The following is a 17,423-nucleotide window of genomic DNA, read 5'->3' on the forward strand; positions in this document are numbered from 1 at the left end:
TTCCCCCTTTTGCCTTGACTGCCAAGAAACCTAGAGCCACTGTAATCAGCTCATCTCAGGTGCCTGTTAACATCTAACCCGAGCTCCCGACGGTCCTGCCTGTGTTTTCATCCCTAATTGGGTTTAGTTCTGTAAGCTGTGTCATATCCCTTTAGAAGTCGGTAGAATACAAACTCTCTATAAATTGAGTAAAGCTGAAAAATATATTAACTTTACTAAGGTTTTTATAGCTAATTTACAGTTGCCTACAACAGTAATGCATGATCGAATTAATGACAATCTTGTAACAAAAACTCTGACATTTGTTTTAACATTTCTTTTTAGAATATAATCATGGGGATGGTAGAGTGAGTTAAGCTTTAGACCTTATGTCTTTCTTTTCTTCCACTTTTATGACTCTGAGATTAAAAAAATGTTTTTGTTCTGATGAAGAACTGAAAAAAGTTTTCTCTGGTTGCAAGTTTCTAAAAGTGGAAGTTACTGTTCTAAGATGTATGTACACATTGCAATTGTATATAGCTCAAAAGCATAAAAAGCAAAATATATTAAATTTCAACATACTTGTTATCCTGCATTCCAGTTGACTGTAGAGAACCTCTAGTCATGTCTATCTGTTTTTGATGCCTCTACAGAATAACTGCCCAGCATCCTCTGCCCAACCAATCAGAATGTAGGAAAATCTACAGATATGACGGAATCTACTGTGAATCTACCTACCAGAAGTATGTTGAAATCTTTGTGAGTCTTCCTTCTGGCTCGTGCATCAGTGCTTGTGGTTGCCAGCTATTCAAAAATATCCTTGTATTGAAACCTTATATTTCTCTAATTTAGTGGGAAAGAAACCCAAAAGCAAATCAAACAAAAATAACCAAAAAATTTGGCCTCTGAAATCAAGACAGAAAAAAATGTTTATTCTTTTGAAATTGTGGTCTAAAAGTTTTTTAAAAATGGCTATATTAAAGCTCTTAGGAAAGCTTCTTTATATTGCAATAAACAAGTACTTATATGCAAGAAAATCTCGGCAAAATACATTGCACAGGTGCTACGCATCTTAGGGATTTGAAAGGTGTGTTATGTATAAATTAGCTGTCACTTTTTTTCAATCCTGTAATGGAATGATGAGTTGTAATTTGCATAATCCTTTAAGAAGTCAAATTATACTGTCATGTAGCAGACTTAACATGCTAGCTAAGATTTCAGAGCTTTGCAGCTAATTACTATGTACCTTACAGGACAGTTAAATTGAAGTTGAGTCCTCTGCCTTGGCTGCCATTTGCTTTGTCCATTACTTAACAGAATCTGCACTGTTGGTAACGAGGTGTTGTTGCTATCACTGAAGTAAACACTCTGCTCAGGGAGAAAGGCATTTTAATATATCTTCGCTTGACTTGTGTTGCTTTTGCTAGGAAGAAAGTTTTTATTTTTTGTTTTGTTAAAACGGTAGTCTAAGTTGGAGTCTTCCCCTAAAGGATAAAATTTGTGCTTTCCAGAAAAGTTATGGAATATTGATTGAATCACATTAAGCTTTAATTAATTAATTAAATTCCCCTATAGAACATGCAAAGTAAGGTAGATGGATTTTCACTGAAGGCATTAGCCTTCCTGGATATACTTTGAAAATATACTTGGGTGTGTTTTTGTCTTCAAACTCTTAACTTCTTTTGTAGTAGAGCTTCATTATTGAAAAAAAAGTACCCTTTTTCCTTAAAACTCCTTTCTGAATACAAGCTGGTGAGTTCTGCTTTCACTTACGCCTCCAGTTGGTTGTAGAGCATTTTCTTTCATGGTTTCCATTTTATAAGTGATCAGGAAATTCTGGAGCCCATGAAGGCTGCTCTCTGAAATGGGTGGAAAGTGGGCACCGGATGTAGCTGGGTCTCTTCTCTGTATCTCAGCAACTTATTTATCTCTGGCTTTATTTCTTGATATTCTGATGCCTAGATAGTAGTATTTTCTTCATTAGAATCGGATTAATTATAATGCAAAATTGTTTCTGATTATTATTTTTTAAAAATCCTTGTTATCTGTGAGTTATACTTATTGTGGCTCCTGGTGGTCAAGTTTCTGTAATCTGTTGGCGAGTTTGTGGCTTTTTCTGTGATTCATGGATACTTTGAAGAAGCCTTTTGCTGGATAAGAAGGGGGTGCTTTAAGGACTGTATTAAAGCAGCCGTTGATTGTTGACCATTCAAGTAATTGGAGACTGCAGCCAACTGTTGTTCATTTGTAATTAAGCCAGTTTCACATGTGTGAAATTACTAGCTGCAGAGAGACTGAGGTTTGTCCATTTAAAGTCGAGAGCCTGAATGGAGTCACCAGGAATTCAGTCCGCAGCAAGGCTTCCTTTCTAACTATACGTATTGTCTCAAGGGCTTGCTTTTTTAAGATTTGGTGTTATTTGTAGTCAAGGTAGACACAGTAGGTAGCACAGCTGTGACTGCCAGGGAAAGTCACCAGGGGGATATTCATAACAAGGAAATATTGGCAAATAAATGATGAAGAAGGGGAGGAAATCCCCAAGATGTTAAATTGGAGCACTGTCACTGAGATGATTTATGGTGTTGTGTATTTTAGTGAAGATGCTTATCTGGATTGTCTTGAAACTATAGTGTACATTTAAAAGCACCTATAAAAAACCATGTGCTGCATGAGCACACTGAAGAGAAAAAGGCCGTGGATTCAGGTTTTATTTTCCTGAGTGAGTATTTTCTCCAAATAAGTCTTAGGCTTCTGGTTGTTAGAAAGCTAGTGTTAATGTGTATTAGATATTGAAGTATGTGTGTTCTATATAATATATTTAGCATTAATCGGCATTTATATAGCTCTCCTCCATGGAGGATTTAAAATGTTTTGTCAAAAATATGGGTATCTTTTTAACACTCTGGAGGGGTGACTATTATTGGTAATAGGGAAGTGATGATCACTAAGATTTGCCTTGTCATCCTAGGCAAACAGGCAGGATTGGTCATAGGGCTATGGTGGGTAAAGGGCCAAACCTTCATCAATGATGAAGTCAGCACAATATTTTAAAAATTTCTCTTCGGGCCAGCCCAGTAGTATAGTGGTTAACTTTGATAGCTCTGCTTCAGCAGTCTGGGGTTCGTGGGTTCAGATCTGGGCATGGACCTATACGCCTCTCATCAAGCCATGCTGTGGTGGCATCCCACGTACAAAAAATAGAGAAAGATTGGCACAGATGTTAGCTCAGGGACAATCTTCCTCACAAAAAATAAAAATTTCTCCATCAATTTCTGGTGAAGTGGTGTCTGTCTTGGAAGACCCTCTAGCTTTCAGTGTTAAGCCACAAATATCCTGAATTTGTGTAATGAATTATTTGCCTTGAGGGGCCTTTTATCATTGATGGCAAGTGCATCTTTGTGCAAGTTGCTTAACTTTCTTGGGTCTCAATAATTACTACTAGACGTAGGGAACAGATACAGACAATTGACATATAATAATCCTATCTTGAATGAGTTTAGAGTCTATCAGAGCACTGTTTTTCTATTTTGGGGGCCCAACCCAAATAGAGGGGTATGAATGCAATTTAGTGGCTGAAGATCAGAATTTTTTAAATGAAATGGAAGAGAATAGAAAATTTTAGTGTATTGTGCTTAGTGAGAGTATGTTTTATTCTGAGACTTCTGTTTTTGCTTTATGTTTTGGTACATATACATAAAACTGCACACACACATGTGTGTACACAGGGTGGGTCATTAGGTCAAATGTTTTTCTTACTGTGTTTTACATCCAGAAAGATTGAAAGTCACTGTAATAGAGAGTCGAGGAGGTAAACATAATAATGTTAGGTGTTATGTGATTGTGTGTTCAGGGTACAGTGGGTTGTAAAGAAAGAAATGGTCAGTTCTGTGCAAAGGGTTCAGGAATGAAGAGCCGACACTATCCAGATGTTCTGGAGCCAACTTGGATGGGCTCATGAGAGCCCATCTGTGCACATCTTTCACTTTCTCTGACCCCTGACCGCATGTTAGTAGCTTGAATTTAGGGGAAGTGTTTGCAACATGGATATTGGAAAATGCTGCAAATGAGGTGCCTTCTAACCCGCAATTGGTGGTTATATATTTACCAGCATATCATTGCTCATATCCCTCCAACTATAATTCTATGGCTTTATAATTTTCTCACATTTTATAACCTTATGTTCTAAAGCATTTTAAAACATATGTTATTGGGATTTATTAAAATAATTAAACTCAATTGTTTCAATAACATTGAAAATTTAAAGGACACAGGAATATAAAACCTCAGCTTAATTATTTCAGAATGTCTCTAATTTATGATTTCAAAATAATGGTAGTTACCCTAACTTCTTACATTAATTGCTTATGACATGGCCAATTTAGAACTTCAAATTGTAACTGGTGAGATTAAGTTTTTAGCAAAGGGTAGGAATACAGGGCTTTCAAAAACACTAACTGTAGTGTAAATATTTTTTTCAAATTTCTTTGTTTTATTTAAGCATTTTGCTAAGTACTGAAACTTAGGTCCCAGACTCTCCCTATTTCAGCTGTCTTTATAGTTGGCAACAATTAGTGAACTCGTCCGTAAAGCAGCAGATTTGATTGGGAGATGCCTAAGTTCTTTCCAATTAAAACAATTGTCAGTCTTACTTTTTTAAATTTTCAAACATAAAAGTAAAAGCTCTATGAAAAAAGTATGAGAGAGTCTGAAAAAAGAGAAAAGACACCCCTTTCCATATAACTGGTTTTTTTTGTTTTTAAAGAAAGGCGAGAAAATACTTGTCAGAAGAAAGAAAACTTTCATGGACAGGAGATGGAATTGTAGCAATATCCATTGACAATCACTTGTGTTAATATGCGATCCTGAGGAAGGATAACTAGGTAGAAAAGAGTCAACTGAGAAAGGGTTTTTTAGCCTCAAAGTTTGTCACAATTCAGCCATCTGGTTGGACCCTACTATAGAGGGATTTGAGGAAGAGTGAGCATCCTTAAACCTGTGTTCAGGAACAATCATTTCAGCGATATTTAGAAAAGACTGAGTCTGGACCTTACTAACCTTTACTGTGCCTATGCTGTGCCATTGCAATAGGCACACAGGATCTATTTTAAACAAAGGGGTTTAACCCAGGGTTCCTAGTGCAGCCACGATTGAGAAGGGGTCTGTAATTGACTAGAGACTTGTCACCTAAAGCAGAAGAGGCCGTTGGCAAAATTTGAGGGTTGTATTTGTTTCTCTCTTCTCCATCCTAAGCTCTTTTTCCTCCTCTGTGAAATTCATTCCCCCTGGATACCTGGTTAGCGTTTCAGGCCCAGGACCTTGTCTCCACTGGGGGTTTTTGTCTGTACCCCTTATTGCAGATCAGGTGTTGTTAACTGATAATATTAGCCTTCTCAGGGCCATTTGCACTTTAATAAGAAATTCCAAGTGAAAGAATTCAAGGGGAAAAAAAGCGAGTCTTCTCCAATAGAATAATTTCAGACACCATGTCAGGAATTGGAGAAATTAATTTGGGGCCGAGGGGGTGGGGGGTGACGTTTTCTCCCTTTCCCAAAAAGAACAAACCCAGAATTTGGGTTTTCTCCTATTCAGTACAGGGTTAAGGCCGGCATTGACCAAGAAGCATGGTTTGGAAAGCGGAAGATCTCAGATTCAAAAGAGAGAAGGAATTAACAGTCCAGGGACAAGAGGAGGAGAGTGAGTGAAGAAGGAAGGAACTCGCCAGTCTTAATCAGCTGTGTTGTGCCAGACAGAATTAACCACTTGCACATGTTATCCCAATTAAGGAGAACAAGACAGGTGCCTTGTCAGGCAGGCTGCTGAGGGGATAGATGGTCACCTGTGCTGAAGGGGAGGGATGGGTCAAAGAGGCTTCAGCGGCAGCGAATTCTTTTGCTGGTTGTTGAACCTGATTGATTGCTGTTATACAGCACCCCCCCACATTAGAATAATTTATGCCAGTTGTGTTTGGATCCGTAAATAACAAAGAATTGCAAAAAGAATTATACAGTGAACTTCATAAAGAGTTCTAACAGAATCTGCATGTTAAACAGACATTGAACTTTGTAGCAAGAACTGCTTCAAGCCTTTCAACATCCAAATGAATTCTAATTTCCATATCACGCCTTTGAGACCTCAGCATGGTTTCTGGTGGTTTCTCCCAGTTAATTTTAGCATCCCACCAATGGCTTTGCCTATGAATGACTTCAAGTGGCATATCTTGGTAATGTGGATGGCATGAAAGTATTATTCAGGGCTAATCTCAGACTGGCTTAAAAGGGAACTTATTTATTCATTTAACAAATGTATTTTGATCATCACCTGTGGGTCAGATGCTGTTCTAGCTAAACTGAGGTTTTCAAGGGTGACTAAGAAAACCTCTGCCCTCCAGAAGCCTAGAAGACTTGAAGTCTAGAAGAGGTGTAAACAAGTAACTGGGATCCTGTGTGAGAGGTGCCTCGAGTGGGATGAGTGCAAACTGTGGAAGTGGCACCACGCAAGGGTTATTTGTGATAGTCAAGGAGGGCCCTGAGGTCTTTATGGTGGAGGAGATACTTGATTTGGGGAAGGCATGCTTGAAGTAGTGATCTGGGCAAAAAACAGGTGGTTCTGGTGTAGTGAATCACAAATGGCACATGTCAGGAGTGGAGGGCTGAGGAAAGGTGACAGGAATAGAGGTTGGAGAAGGTGGAGCAAAGGCATCGGGGCAGGCGGCCACTGATTCTTTGAGAGCCCCTGGAAGGTTGTGAGGAGGGAAGAGTTGGGCATGGACCACGAGTTAGAGAGTCCCTCTGGAAGCAGCTTAGACCTGAGGCAGGACACCTGCTGTGGGTGTGGCCCACGGCCTCAGCATCTCCTCTTTGTTGAGAAACTCCTTTAGTGTACTTTGTGTGGAAGAATGTGCAGTCATGCTGTGTTTGTTAGTTTGAAATTATTTTCATTTTATAAACATCTTGAGGACTCCGCCAAATGAAATCCAGTTCAGGACCTGTCTACAAATTTATTGCTTTTCCTGGCTTGAGGAGCTTGACATTTGCCTTCGTCCTCACAGACCACTTGTAATTCAAGATAAACGAAGGCCAGAAAGTGAAAATGGACAGGCACAGGAGGCATGATTTAAAATGAGAGAATATTAATTGGCTTCACCAGAGTGTATATTTTTCATTATGAGAGAAGTGACTGCCTAGATTTTTAAAAATAATTGGTTAGTGACACACCTGCTGTATGTATGAGAGCTCTAGAAACCCGAGAACAGAAAGTAAAGGTCAAGGTGAGAGGAACAGAGCTACAAAGAACCTTTTGTAGGCATGCTGTTGAACTAGAATGTGCAAAATTGCTCACGGGTGGTTTCAGAGAGAGGCAAGGAGACTAAGGTGCTTGTGCCTAGATTTAAAAATAATATAGCAGACTTGTAGCTACACATAAAGTATGGTTTTAAGAACAGCTTGTTCTGTATGTTGAGTTTGTAAACGTGTCTTCAGTGAATTTTTGGACTTAGTTTATGCATTAGAGTGGAGGAATGATGCTGTGGTCTTTGACTATGGGCAACCTGTTTTAAGAGATCCAGAAGTCCACACAGTAGTATTTAATATTGCTAGAAGTGGTTAAACCTCCTGGAAATGGATCTGAGTTTGATCCTAGCCCCACAATTATCTGTTAGATGTGGGACAGTGGCTAAGTTACCTAACTCTTTAAGCTTCAGTTTTCTCCTGTCTAAACTGGGGGTAAAAATAACAATTCTCTCATAGTTGTTTTGAGGATCAATGTGATGATAAAGATGATGATAACAACTAATGTGACTAATCTTTCACAAGATACTCATGTCAGGCAGTAGACTGATGCCTTAACATACTTTTTTTTAAATTTTGGGTAAAGAAGGTTGGCCCTAAGCTAACATCTGTTGCTAATCTTCCTCTTTGTGCTTGAGGAAGATTGTCCCTGAGCTAATATTTGTGCCAGTCTTCCTCTACTTTGTATATGAGATGCCACCACAGCATGGCTTGATGAGTGGTGTGTAGGTCCACACCCGGCATCTGAACCTGTGAACCCTGGGCCACTGAAGCGGAGCACGCAAACTTAACCACTGTGCCACTGGCCCCGATCCCCAACATACAACTTTTAAAATGCTTATAATAAATTTATACACTAGGTAAGATTAGTTTAATCATTTATAGGTAAGCTAACAGAGGCTTACAGAGTTTAAGTAGTTCACTCAAGGTTAAGAAGATAGCATGTGGTGGAATTTGGGTTAGCATCACCCAATTATGGTCCACTGGCCACATCTGCTCCCCTTTCCCCCTGCCTGTTTTTGTAAATAAAGTTTTATTAGCACATGACCATACCCATTCATTCATGCATCATCTCTGGCTGTTTTTGTGCTACACTGGTGACAGAGACCATATGGCCCACGAAGCCTCAAATGTTTACGATCTTGTCCTTTGCAGGAAAGGTTTGCTGACCCCTGCATTAGTCTGTCTGACTTCAGAGCCTAAGGTCTAAACCACAGAAATGGTTATTATGGTGCTTGGCATATAATAAGTACTCACTAAATGAGTACTGCTCTGCTACTCATCTAACTTGGGGTATAACTGTTCATCTCGTAGAGATCTTGTCTGCAAAATGGAGAAAAATAAACATTCAGCCTCTAGCAAGATAAGCCATTATGACTATGGAAATGTTGAAGAATTTAAAGTTCCTAAAAGAACACATTCTAAATTATGTGTTATATTTGCCATTTATGTAATACAAATGTGAAAATTTTCGTTTTCATAACATTCAAAGTACCGTACTCCATTAAAGGGGATAACTGTGAATTTTAGTGAATATTCAAAATCTAAGTTAATTTCACACACCAGGAAATTTCATATTCTTAGGAAATTTAAGAAATACAGTCTTATGGAAAATACATAAAAATATTGTGGAAATGCCACTTATAATTAAAATATTATGATCTGTGTTGTTAAAAACATGTATAAGCAGTGTGCTTACAATAGAATAAAAAATACATCAGGATATATCCCTTTTAATGAGAAGATATATAACTGGTAATAAGAAGAGATATATGTATATATCATACCTCCACTACTAGTCTTACTAACAACAAGGGGATGAGATTATGGTTTCAACTTGACCCTACTCAGAACTTTTATATCCATGTGTTTGTCTATTATTGATCAGGGAATTCCCTGTCATCTGCTCAGTAAATGGCCTTGAATTTGTGTTATTTTGTGTTACAGAGGGCGCTGTGGTGGGTGGTCAACTCCTGTTGTGGGCATATTCTTGGAATTTCCTTTCACTAAGCCCGGTGCCATGGCTCTGGGTTGGTGTATGGAGGGGTTTCTAGATTAGTTTTATTGTTTTCTCTTGGAGTAGCTTTTTTCTTTTTTTTTTTTTTTTGAATAGACATGCCAAAAGTTTTCATTCTGAAACATTTAGAAAATGCAGAAAAACATAAAGGAAAAAACAAACATCAATGTCTTTTGTAATGGTACCACCCATAGACAGCCACCATTAACAATTTGGCATCTATATATAATTGTGTGTATTTATAAGCATATCATCTCTGATAGATGTATATCCATGTATATAGGTATTTTCTTGTGAATCCATCAACAAGTTGCCTCAGCTTGGAAATTTCTGGGTTCACATGTTGTAACTTGTAGAGGAGCAGCTTATTTAGGGGAAGCTGGAAGCAATATGGTCAGCTTCCATGTTCTGCAGAGATTTCCTTTCTTACATGACTTATATTTTTTTCCCTGGTGTAGTCAGTACCTTCTTTCTGCATTTTTAGCACTTTCTTATTGGGGGAATTTAAATTCTTTTGTTTGAATTTAAATTCCTCCAGCAGGAACTACTGATATAAGTGGCATTAGTGATAAGATTTTAAGCAGAAAAATCTCTCCCCACCACCTTAATTATTTTTGCCGAATAGCCCGTCATTTAAATGTGGAAATAATTTTGGAAGTTACAGGATGAAGCTAATGGCGAGGAGCCTGTGGTAGGTTAAAGAAACATGGCTTATTTAGATCAGAATATGTACATGTGTGAGAAATAACAGGTAAGTGATTAGATGGAGTTTTCTGGCTGCTTTACAAACTCATTCTCTCTCATGCCACGTCTGCTGCATCATTCTCCAGGTTGCTTAAAAAGAGAATTCTGTTTCCTGTGCTCAGCATTGAGATGTTTTGATCTAGTTCTGAACCAAGAGAAAAGTCTGGGTCCTGTGAGGATTTTGCTTCAATGACCAGCCTGTAAGGAAAACATTCTTGAGTGATTTTCTGTTGGCAAATTTGAGACCTCTCTGATTCACATATCAGTGTGACGATTCTTAGGAATTGAGTGCTTGAGATTTATATGATTGAATAGATTATCATTGCCTTTATTTAAAACGTAATTTTCTTTCTCTTCTCTCAGCCCAGTTATAAGGGGTCCCTGCAATAAATAGCAAATGCAGTAGTATTTGTATATTAGGTTACATATAGGGCCTCACTCTTTGCTGTTTCTCACTAGGTACCAATGAGGAGAGGCCTGTTTCTTACTAGCAATTCTCATCACTTGCATCAATCAACCTAAGCTTCCATAATGGCACCATTTTCTTGACCGTTGCCTGTTAGGGGTGCTCAGAGTGAATCATAGCCAGTTGCATGCCTTGGCCTTGAAACCAGGAGGTACATGGTCTTTTTGATGATTCTTCTCTTTGCTTCCACTCTCCAACTCCTCCAAAAAAACTGTTTTAGGAGTGAAATTGAGTTAGTGTGGCTCCGTCAGGCACAATGCCTCCTGTCCTGTCCCTTGTCCTTCAGACACCGGCTGGATCTCATGGTGAAGAACGTATTACCATAATTACAGGGAAGTCTTTGCTCACTTCCAGGGAAGCAGGCTGCTTAACTGCTCGATGGCTTGTAAGGCACGAATAAGCAGTGGCTCTGATTCTTATCCCCTGGAGAGACTCAGCAGATGTCCTAGGTCTTGAATTAATATCAGTGAAGGTGGTGGTATTCATGTCACCATGTTTTGTAAAGTCGAGGTTTGGTGACACATCTAGTGGGGATGAGGGTGGAGGGTGGGGGGAGTTCCTAAGCTCTGGTGAAATTGATAATCAGTAAATTCATCTGGGAGCAAGATTGGCTACCATCTTTTCTGAATGCTGCTTGCCTAGAGCTCGTAACAATTTATATGAGGCTGGTAGGAATAAAGGATGCTGATTTTTTAAAAAATATTTATTTATCGTGGTACTTGTGAAAGGCCTTGTGGAAGGGAAGACTAGAAGACTAACATTATGGGGCAGCAGATTTTAAGTATATTTTTACAAAGGTCTAGTGGCAAGTTTGGTTCACTTGCACCACAAATATGTTTATTGGGTTTGTTCGGGAGAAATGTGCAGCACACAGATGATTACTGTGGTACAGAGTGTCCTCAAAATTTGAGGCTCTGAGATACAGACAGGAGAGAATGAATACAGCTGCATTTATTCTGCCATCAAAAGGAGATACTCATTGATACTGAGGCCTCGCATTGTGAGGCTAAATTGATCATTCGGGGACGACAGACGTTTTAACTCTTGATGCTGAATTTATATTCCAGTGTCTCCATTCCTGCTTCTGTGTTGGCTGGTTTTCCATCTGTAGTAATATAAATGAAGCTGAAATCAGAAGGAAAGGAAGTAACATGTTCCAACTGTGGTATTCTGTGGTCTCCAGGCATTACTGTAATTGACCCAAATAACTATATTTGAAGTAGGTTGGTAATATACTCATTTTGCACTCAAGAAAATGAAGGCACAGAGAAGTTAGGTTTGCTCAGATTACGCAGCTAATAAGGTTTAATCTGGTGACCGTTTATAGCAGACCAATCCAGGTCCATCTGGGCAGGTCATCCCCTTTCAATTGGATGGCATGGCTCCTTGGAGTAGGATGATACTTTTTCTCAGGAAAACATCCATGCTCTTTTCAAGGATAGTCTACTGAAATCTATTTCTGCGAAAGAATAAGACCCTGAGGAACTTTAAGCCTTACCTGTAGAGGAGGGAAGTTTGTCATATTTGAACATTAGTCATTTAAAAAACATATATTCGGTGTCCTTTGTGTGCAAAGCTGTGTCCCCTTCAGTATGAGGACAGTTAGGTCTCCCTTTTGGGAACTTCATCAGTCTTTACCCTGCAGTTATCACACAGAAATGGATGAATCTCAAGCCCTACCTCTTTCCAAACTCGTTTTATATTTCCAAACTGCTTCACATTTCTACTTGTGCTCTGCTTTCCATCTACCTCCACTTGTAATGACCAACAAATTTGCAAGCACTTCCATGGACATTCCCAATTAATCCTCAAAGCAACCCAGTAAACTGTGTTCAATCTCCATTTTACATGGAAAAAACCCCAAACCAGGCCAAAAAACCCCTTGGGTCCTAGAGGTTAAGTGATCTGAGCAGTTTCACACAGCTGTGGTGTGGCTTGGCCCTCCTGCAAAGTGACACCTTCCTGGTCTCCGAGTCTAGGGCTCTCTCCTGGACAGTGCAGCCGTCCCCCGAAACAGAACTCTGTGTCTTCCTACAGTGATCCCCTCCCACCTTACACTTCTGCTTTATCTTAATTTTTCTGGTCGTTCAGGCTCACTCTTGGAATCCTCTTCCATTCTGATTCCTTTGTCTAAAATGCCCATGTTTGTAGCATGATTTCTTTTAAAAATACTTCCCTTCTTTGCCCATCTCCCTAATCTAAGCTATTATTTCATGTCTAGATTGTTGCAGTCTCCTAATTAGTCTTCTTATCTCCTATCTCATTCAGTTTGATTAAGTTAGATAAATACTTGAGTCTTCCCATATACAAAGTACTGTGCAAGGGAATGCAAAACTTTCCTTTCTGGGCTACCTTATAGTTACCAGATTAAAATGCTGTTTCTAACATATTTCCTTGCTCAAAATCATTGACTGTTTGTTCTTACTGCATGGTGTGTCTATAATCTTAGGTTAATGTTTAAAACCCTCCAGTCTTGGTCTAGTCTGTTTTTCAGCCTCCCTTACTCTGCCAGGATATTTGTCAACCCAGGCTCTCTGCTCCTATCCATGAAACATGTCCACTTACTCTTGTTGGGCACAACACATACATGACTCTGCCTTTGCCTTATCCACAGTGGTTTCTCCTCTTAATTTAATTCAGCACATTAATCGGGCACCTTCTTTAACCAGGAACTATGGTTTGGGATCTAGCAGTGGACAAAGACCAAAGGCTCTCCCTTCAAAGTCAGAGGGCATTTGAGACAGGTACTAAACAGTTAAACGCTAAAATGCAAGTAAAGCTGTAGTCTACTAGGTGGTGGTCAGGGCTGTGGGACAGAAATACAGAGGGTTAAGAAGGAATTAGGAGTGCTGGGCTGAAGACATGTCAGTTATGGTTTCAAATAGGTGAGGCATCATTTTAAGAGATAACATTTGAGCAAAGACTCGAGGGAAGTGAAGGAGTTAGGCATCCAGATAGCCAGGGGAAAATATTCTAGGCAGAGCCAACGACCACTGCAGGGGCTCTGAAGCTGAAGAGTTCTTGGTGTGTTCAAGGACCGGAGGGGAGGCCAGTGCGGTGGAGGCTGGATGAGCAAGGAGAACATAGAAGGAGACAGGTCACAGAGGTAATAGGGAGCCAGCACGCAGAACCTTGGCAGTTGGGTGAGTCCTTTGGCTTTTACTCCACTTGAAATGGGGATTTTGACTTGAAGAGTAACTTACTTTTTAAAGTCAGTCTGGCTGCGAACTGAGCGTATGCTTCAGGGGGAGTAGGGTGAAAGAAGGGAGACTAGCTCCGAGACAATTACCATAATCAGGGTGGCTCATACCAAGGGTGTAGACATGGAGGTGGTGAGAAGATTCTGGATCTGAGATATATTCTGAAGGAAGAGCCTACAGGATCTCCTGATGGGGTGGATTGAGGGGGATGTAAAAGAGAGAGAGAAGACAATGCTGAATCCAAGATTGAATCCTAAAGCATCATTTACTCTCTCCCACATGTGTGGTGGCACTCAATTGTGTATTTGCAAATAAATACCTTTTAGGAACTCAGTTAAACTGAGAGGTGAGGCATGACACAAACTTATAGAAGTTAAAGGATAGAAGTGTGTATATGGGTAATATCTTCTCAATAAGATTGCAGGTTCCTTAAAGATATTTATTAATTTATCTACTCCACCAACCCTTTTAAGGTACTTGTTAAAGGCCAATGATTATCTTACCTCCTCAGTAGCACCAAATGCAACGGAGGAATCTTCAGTGTAGGGGATAGGTGCACAGGCTCTGATGGAGACTGATGTGTTCACCCTAGTTCCTTATTTGCTGGGTGATCTTGAACAAGTTACATAAGCTCTCTGTTCATGATTTTTGTCATCTGTAAAATGATGTGAATAGTCTCTCTCACAGGAGTAAATGAACTAATATATGTAAAGTACTTAGAACGATGCCTAGTATATACTAAGTGCTCAAATGCTGTTTACCATTCCTGAGTAAGTGTTCAGGAAAATTCAGTTAAGAAAGGGTTAACATTTGGAGTGACTTTTCTCCCTTAAACACCCATGTTCAGAACCTGCCGAGTTCACGGGTAATCTGAATTATAAGGTCTCATAGTAAGCCTTGCTTTCAGCTGATGGTTAAAAAACGACATGAGAGAATTGTGTTATGATCAGTCTGATCACCTGTCTCTCTTTAGGGGTGGACATGGAGGCTGGTCAGCAGCCACTCTGGGTATGTTTGATTGATAGGCTGGCAAACAGCATTTAAATACCCAACACGTAAAAAAGATCAATGTTTTATTATTTTTTAGCTTAAAATGTTGAATAGGTATTAAAATGAGAAAAATAATTTTCAGGATAGATATGGCTTTCCTAGTACATAAAAGCAAGGAGATCACATCAAGAAGGGAATATTATTTTTTTCGCCAAATACAGGAAATTACTATTTTTCCCTCCATGTTTATATTTTGATACCTAATATCTTGCTTCTTTCTCTTTCTTTCTTTTTTTTTCTCATGTGGTTGTTCTTCCTTTCATCCCTGTTATTATCAGAACTACTTTGACCTCCAAATCCAGGAAGGAGCAGTGTGTTGCTGCTGTGGAGCTCGTGCAGACATCTTAGTGTCAGAGGTGGTTTGAAGAGCAGCTTCATTCTGCTGTCTTTGTGCCTGGTACTTCAGCAAGGCACTCAGGTTCTGTTTGAGCTCAGTATTCCTGATCCCATTCTATACATCCTAGATGGCAATGCAGACAGTGGCTGTCAATGAGTAACAGGTAAATATTGAACAGGGAAGCCCTTTTGATTAACTTTGTGGATCATTATTTGAAAGTGGTTTGCAGTCAGAACAGCTCCATCACTCATGATCATAGCACATGGCATGGGGGTCAGAGCATCAAGCTGTTGGTTGGAAAGCTGAGATTGCATTCTTTGTTCTGTACTTGGTCCTGCATTCATTCAGTGCTGGACTAGTTATGACTATCGGATGAGCAAGGTGGTAACTATTTAGCACAATAGGAGTGCAAGATATTTAAGATGATAAAGCATGAAGAATGCTCAAGAGGGACTTTGTGCTATGTAGATACAAATATGTTAAAGCATGTTTATAAGAACTTTTTGAAGTATACAACAATATAGGTGCTTGAAACCTTTTATCCGCATTCAGAAATCTTTTTCTAATATGAAATTTAGATAGTTATGGCTGAGTAAAAACAAATTTTTGATCTTATTAGTGTGTGCTGAAAAGAAGTAATGTCAGCAGGATGCACTGCCCCATGACACATTTACCAGAAGGTTGCTCCATAATTGATTTGCTGCTTATTAAATAATTCCAATCCGACCACTGAACCTCATGGTAAATTAATGGTTTGTCATCATTCGGAGTAATGCCGTTGTCATCATTATTGGTATTTTTGAGCTTCCATTAAAGAATGTGCATGGAACTTGGTAAAAAGACATAGATGAGATTGAATAGAAAAGGACAGCTTTCTTCTCTCAAGAACCATTTCTAGGTCAACACTTATGTGGTCATAAAGATAAACCGTGGTTGGGTTGTTCATGCATCTTCAGGAGAGACCTAATTCAGTGGTCAAATAGGAAATTCCAAAAGTTTTTCATAAGGTTAACATTTTAGAGTAGACTTTTTGGTGAGTCTTTTAATCATGTTGAAGTATAGAAATATTCAGAAAACTAAGTGCAATAATTAAGACTATTGAATCTATCAAACAGCAATGCAGTCTATCCCCTCCTTAACCCACATTCTGGAGCAATAGTTAAAAGGAGGGCATTTTATGAAATTTTCAATGTATAATAACAGCATTTTAAACTTGCCTAATTAGGTAGATTAATGCCGTTGTTACTGGCTGTTTAGCGTTTATGAACCACAAAATTGATAAAGTCCATATATAGAATGTTGAATGAAGTCTTAGTTTATGTGTCTCTTAAGTGTTAAGCCCATACAACCTAGTCAAAATAACAGCCATAAAATAAAAAATTTTATTCTGAAAATTATTTGAATAAAAAGTACAATATAAAGTCACGCTAACTAGTACTGTAAACTATGTGTTTCCATCACATTTCTGAGGAAGAGATTCTATGTTGACACCTATTTAAAAAATTGTTTCAATTTTGCTTGTAAATAGTGGAAAATATTAATATCCTTGCTCTTTAATTGTAATGTTCTGAACTAATTGATGGGAACATCCCTCCCACCCCAAAAGGGAAAGGATTTAAAATTTCATCTAGAAAATAGCCTCAATTAGATAAGTATTATTCACAAAGTAATGAGTTAGAAATCACTGTATTATATGTTGATATTTAGATAAAGCTATAATATGCGTCCAGAATACGCAATAAATTGAAAATCTAATTTAATGAATGTGAAATTTCTTCACAATAGAAATACACTGAATGCTTATGCCACTTAAAGAGCAGCATTGGCTACTACTGTACTTGTCTCTTCCCCAGGGGACCCAGGATCTAATTTGGATTAGGTTCCAAGTGAACATGTGTTAGGTGGTCCCGTCTTAACCCGCACCACAAAACTAGAACATAATTTGACATAAATCTTTGTTTAGAACTGAAATAGCAGGGGATGCTGTGGGTCAGGATGGAATTGGCAGGGCTGTGTGGAAACGTGCACACATGGCATGGTTTCTAGCAAAGCACGTACTTTTGGGTCTTTGGTTTTCTTGAAATTATAGGTAGTGAATTCAGCATCTAGTTTCTCTTTATGGGACAGGAACCTTGGCACACAGTATTCTTTTGTGTAGACTTATTTGTGACTCATATTATAATTGACATTTTAGTTGTAAGAAAAAATATCTGAAAAAAGAAAACAGAAAATATATACATAAAACATAATTTAATTTAAAACATTTTCTGATTTCCAAAACTTGAGGTTTATGTTATGTTTGTACTCCAACAGGAAATAGAATGCATTAGACAAGGATTATTTA

General features: G+C 38.7%; 1 protein-coding gene across 18 annotated transcripts in view; it reads left to right on the forward strand.

Annotated features, from left to right (window-relative positions):
- Nucleotides 1–17,423, forward strand: part of NPAS3 (neuronal PAS domain protein 3) — an 829,192-nt gene that overhangs the window by 107,346 nt on the left and 704,423 nt on the right. For 10 of the 18 annotated variants that reach the window (XM_023623732.2, XM_023623740.2, XM_023623775.2 and 7 more), the window contains exon 2: nt 633–722. The exons of the other annotated variants lie outside the window; for them this stretch is intronic. In XM_023623732.2, coding sequence (XP_023479500.1) covers nt 633–722 — 90 coding nt within the window. The remainder of the gene's footprint in view (nt 1–632; nt 723–17,423) is intronic. 18 annotated transcript variants of the gene reach the window in all.

The sequence above is a fragment of the Equus caballus genome, chromosome 1, assembly GCF_041296265.1.
Source record: "Equus caballus isolate H_3958 breed thoroughbred chromosome 1, TB-T2T, whole genome shotgun sequence".
In the NCBI taxonomy this organism is placed as follows: Eukaryota; Metazoa; Chordata; class Mammalia; order Perissodactyla; family Equidae; genus Equus; species Equus caballus.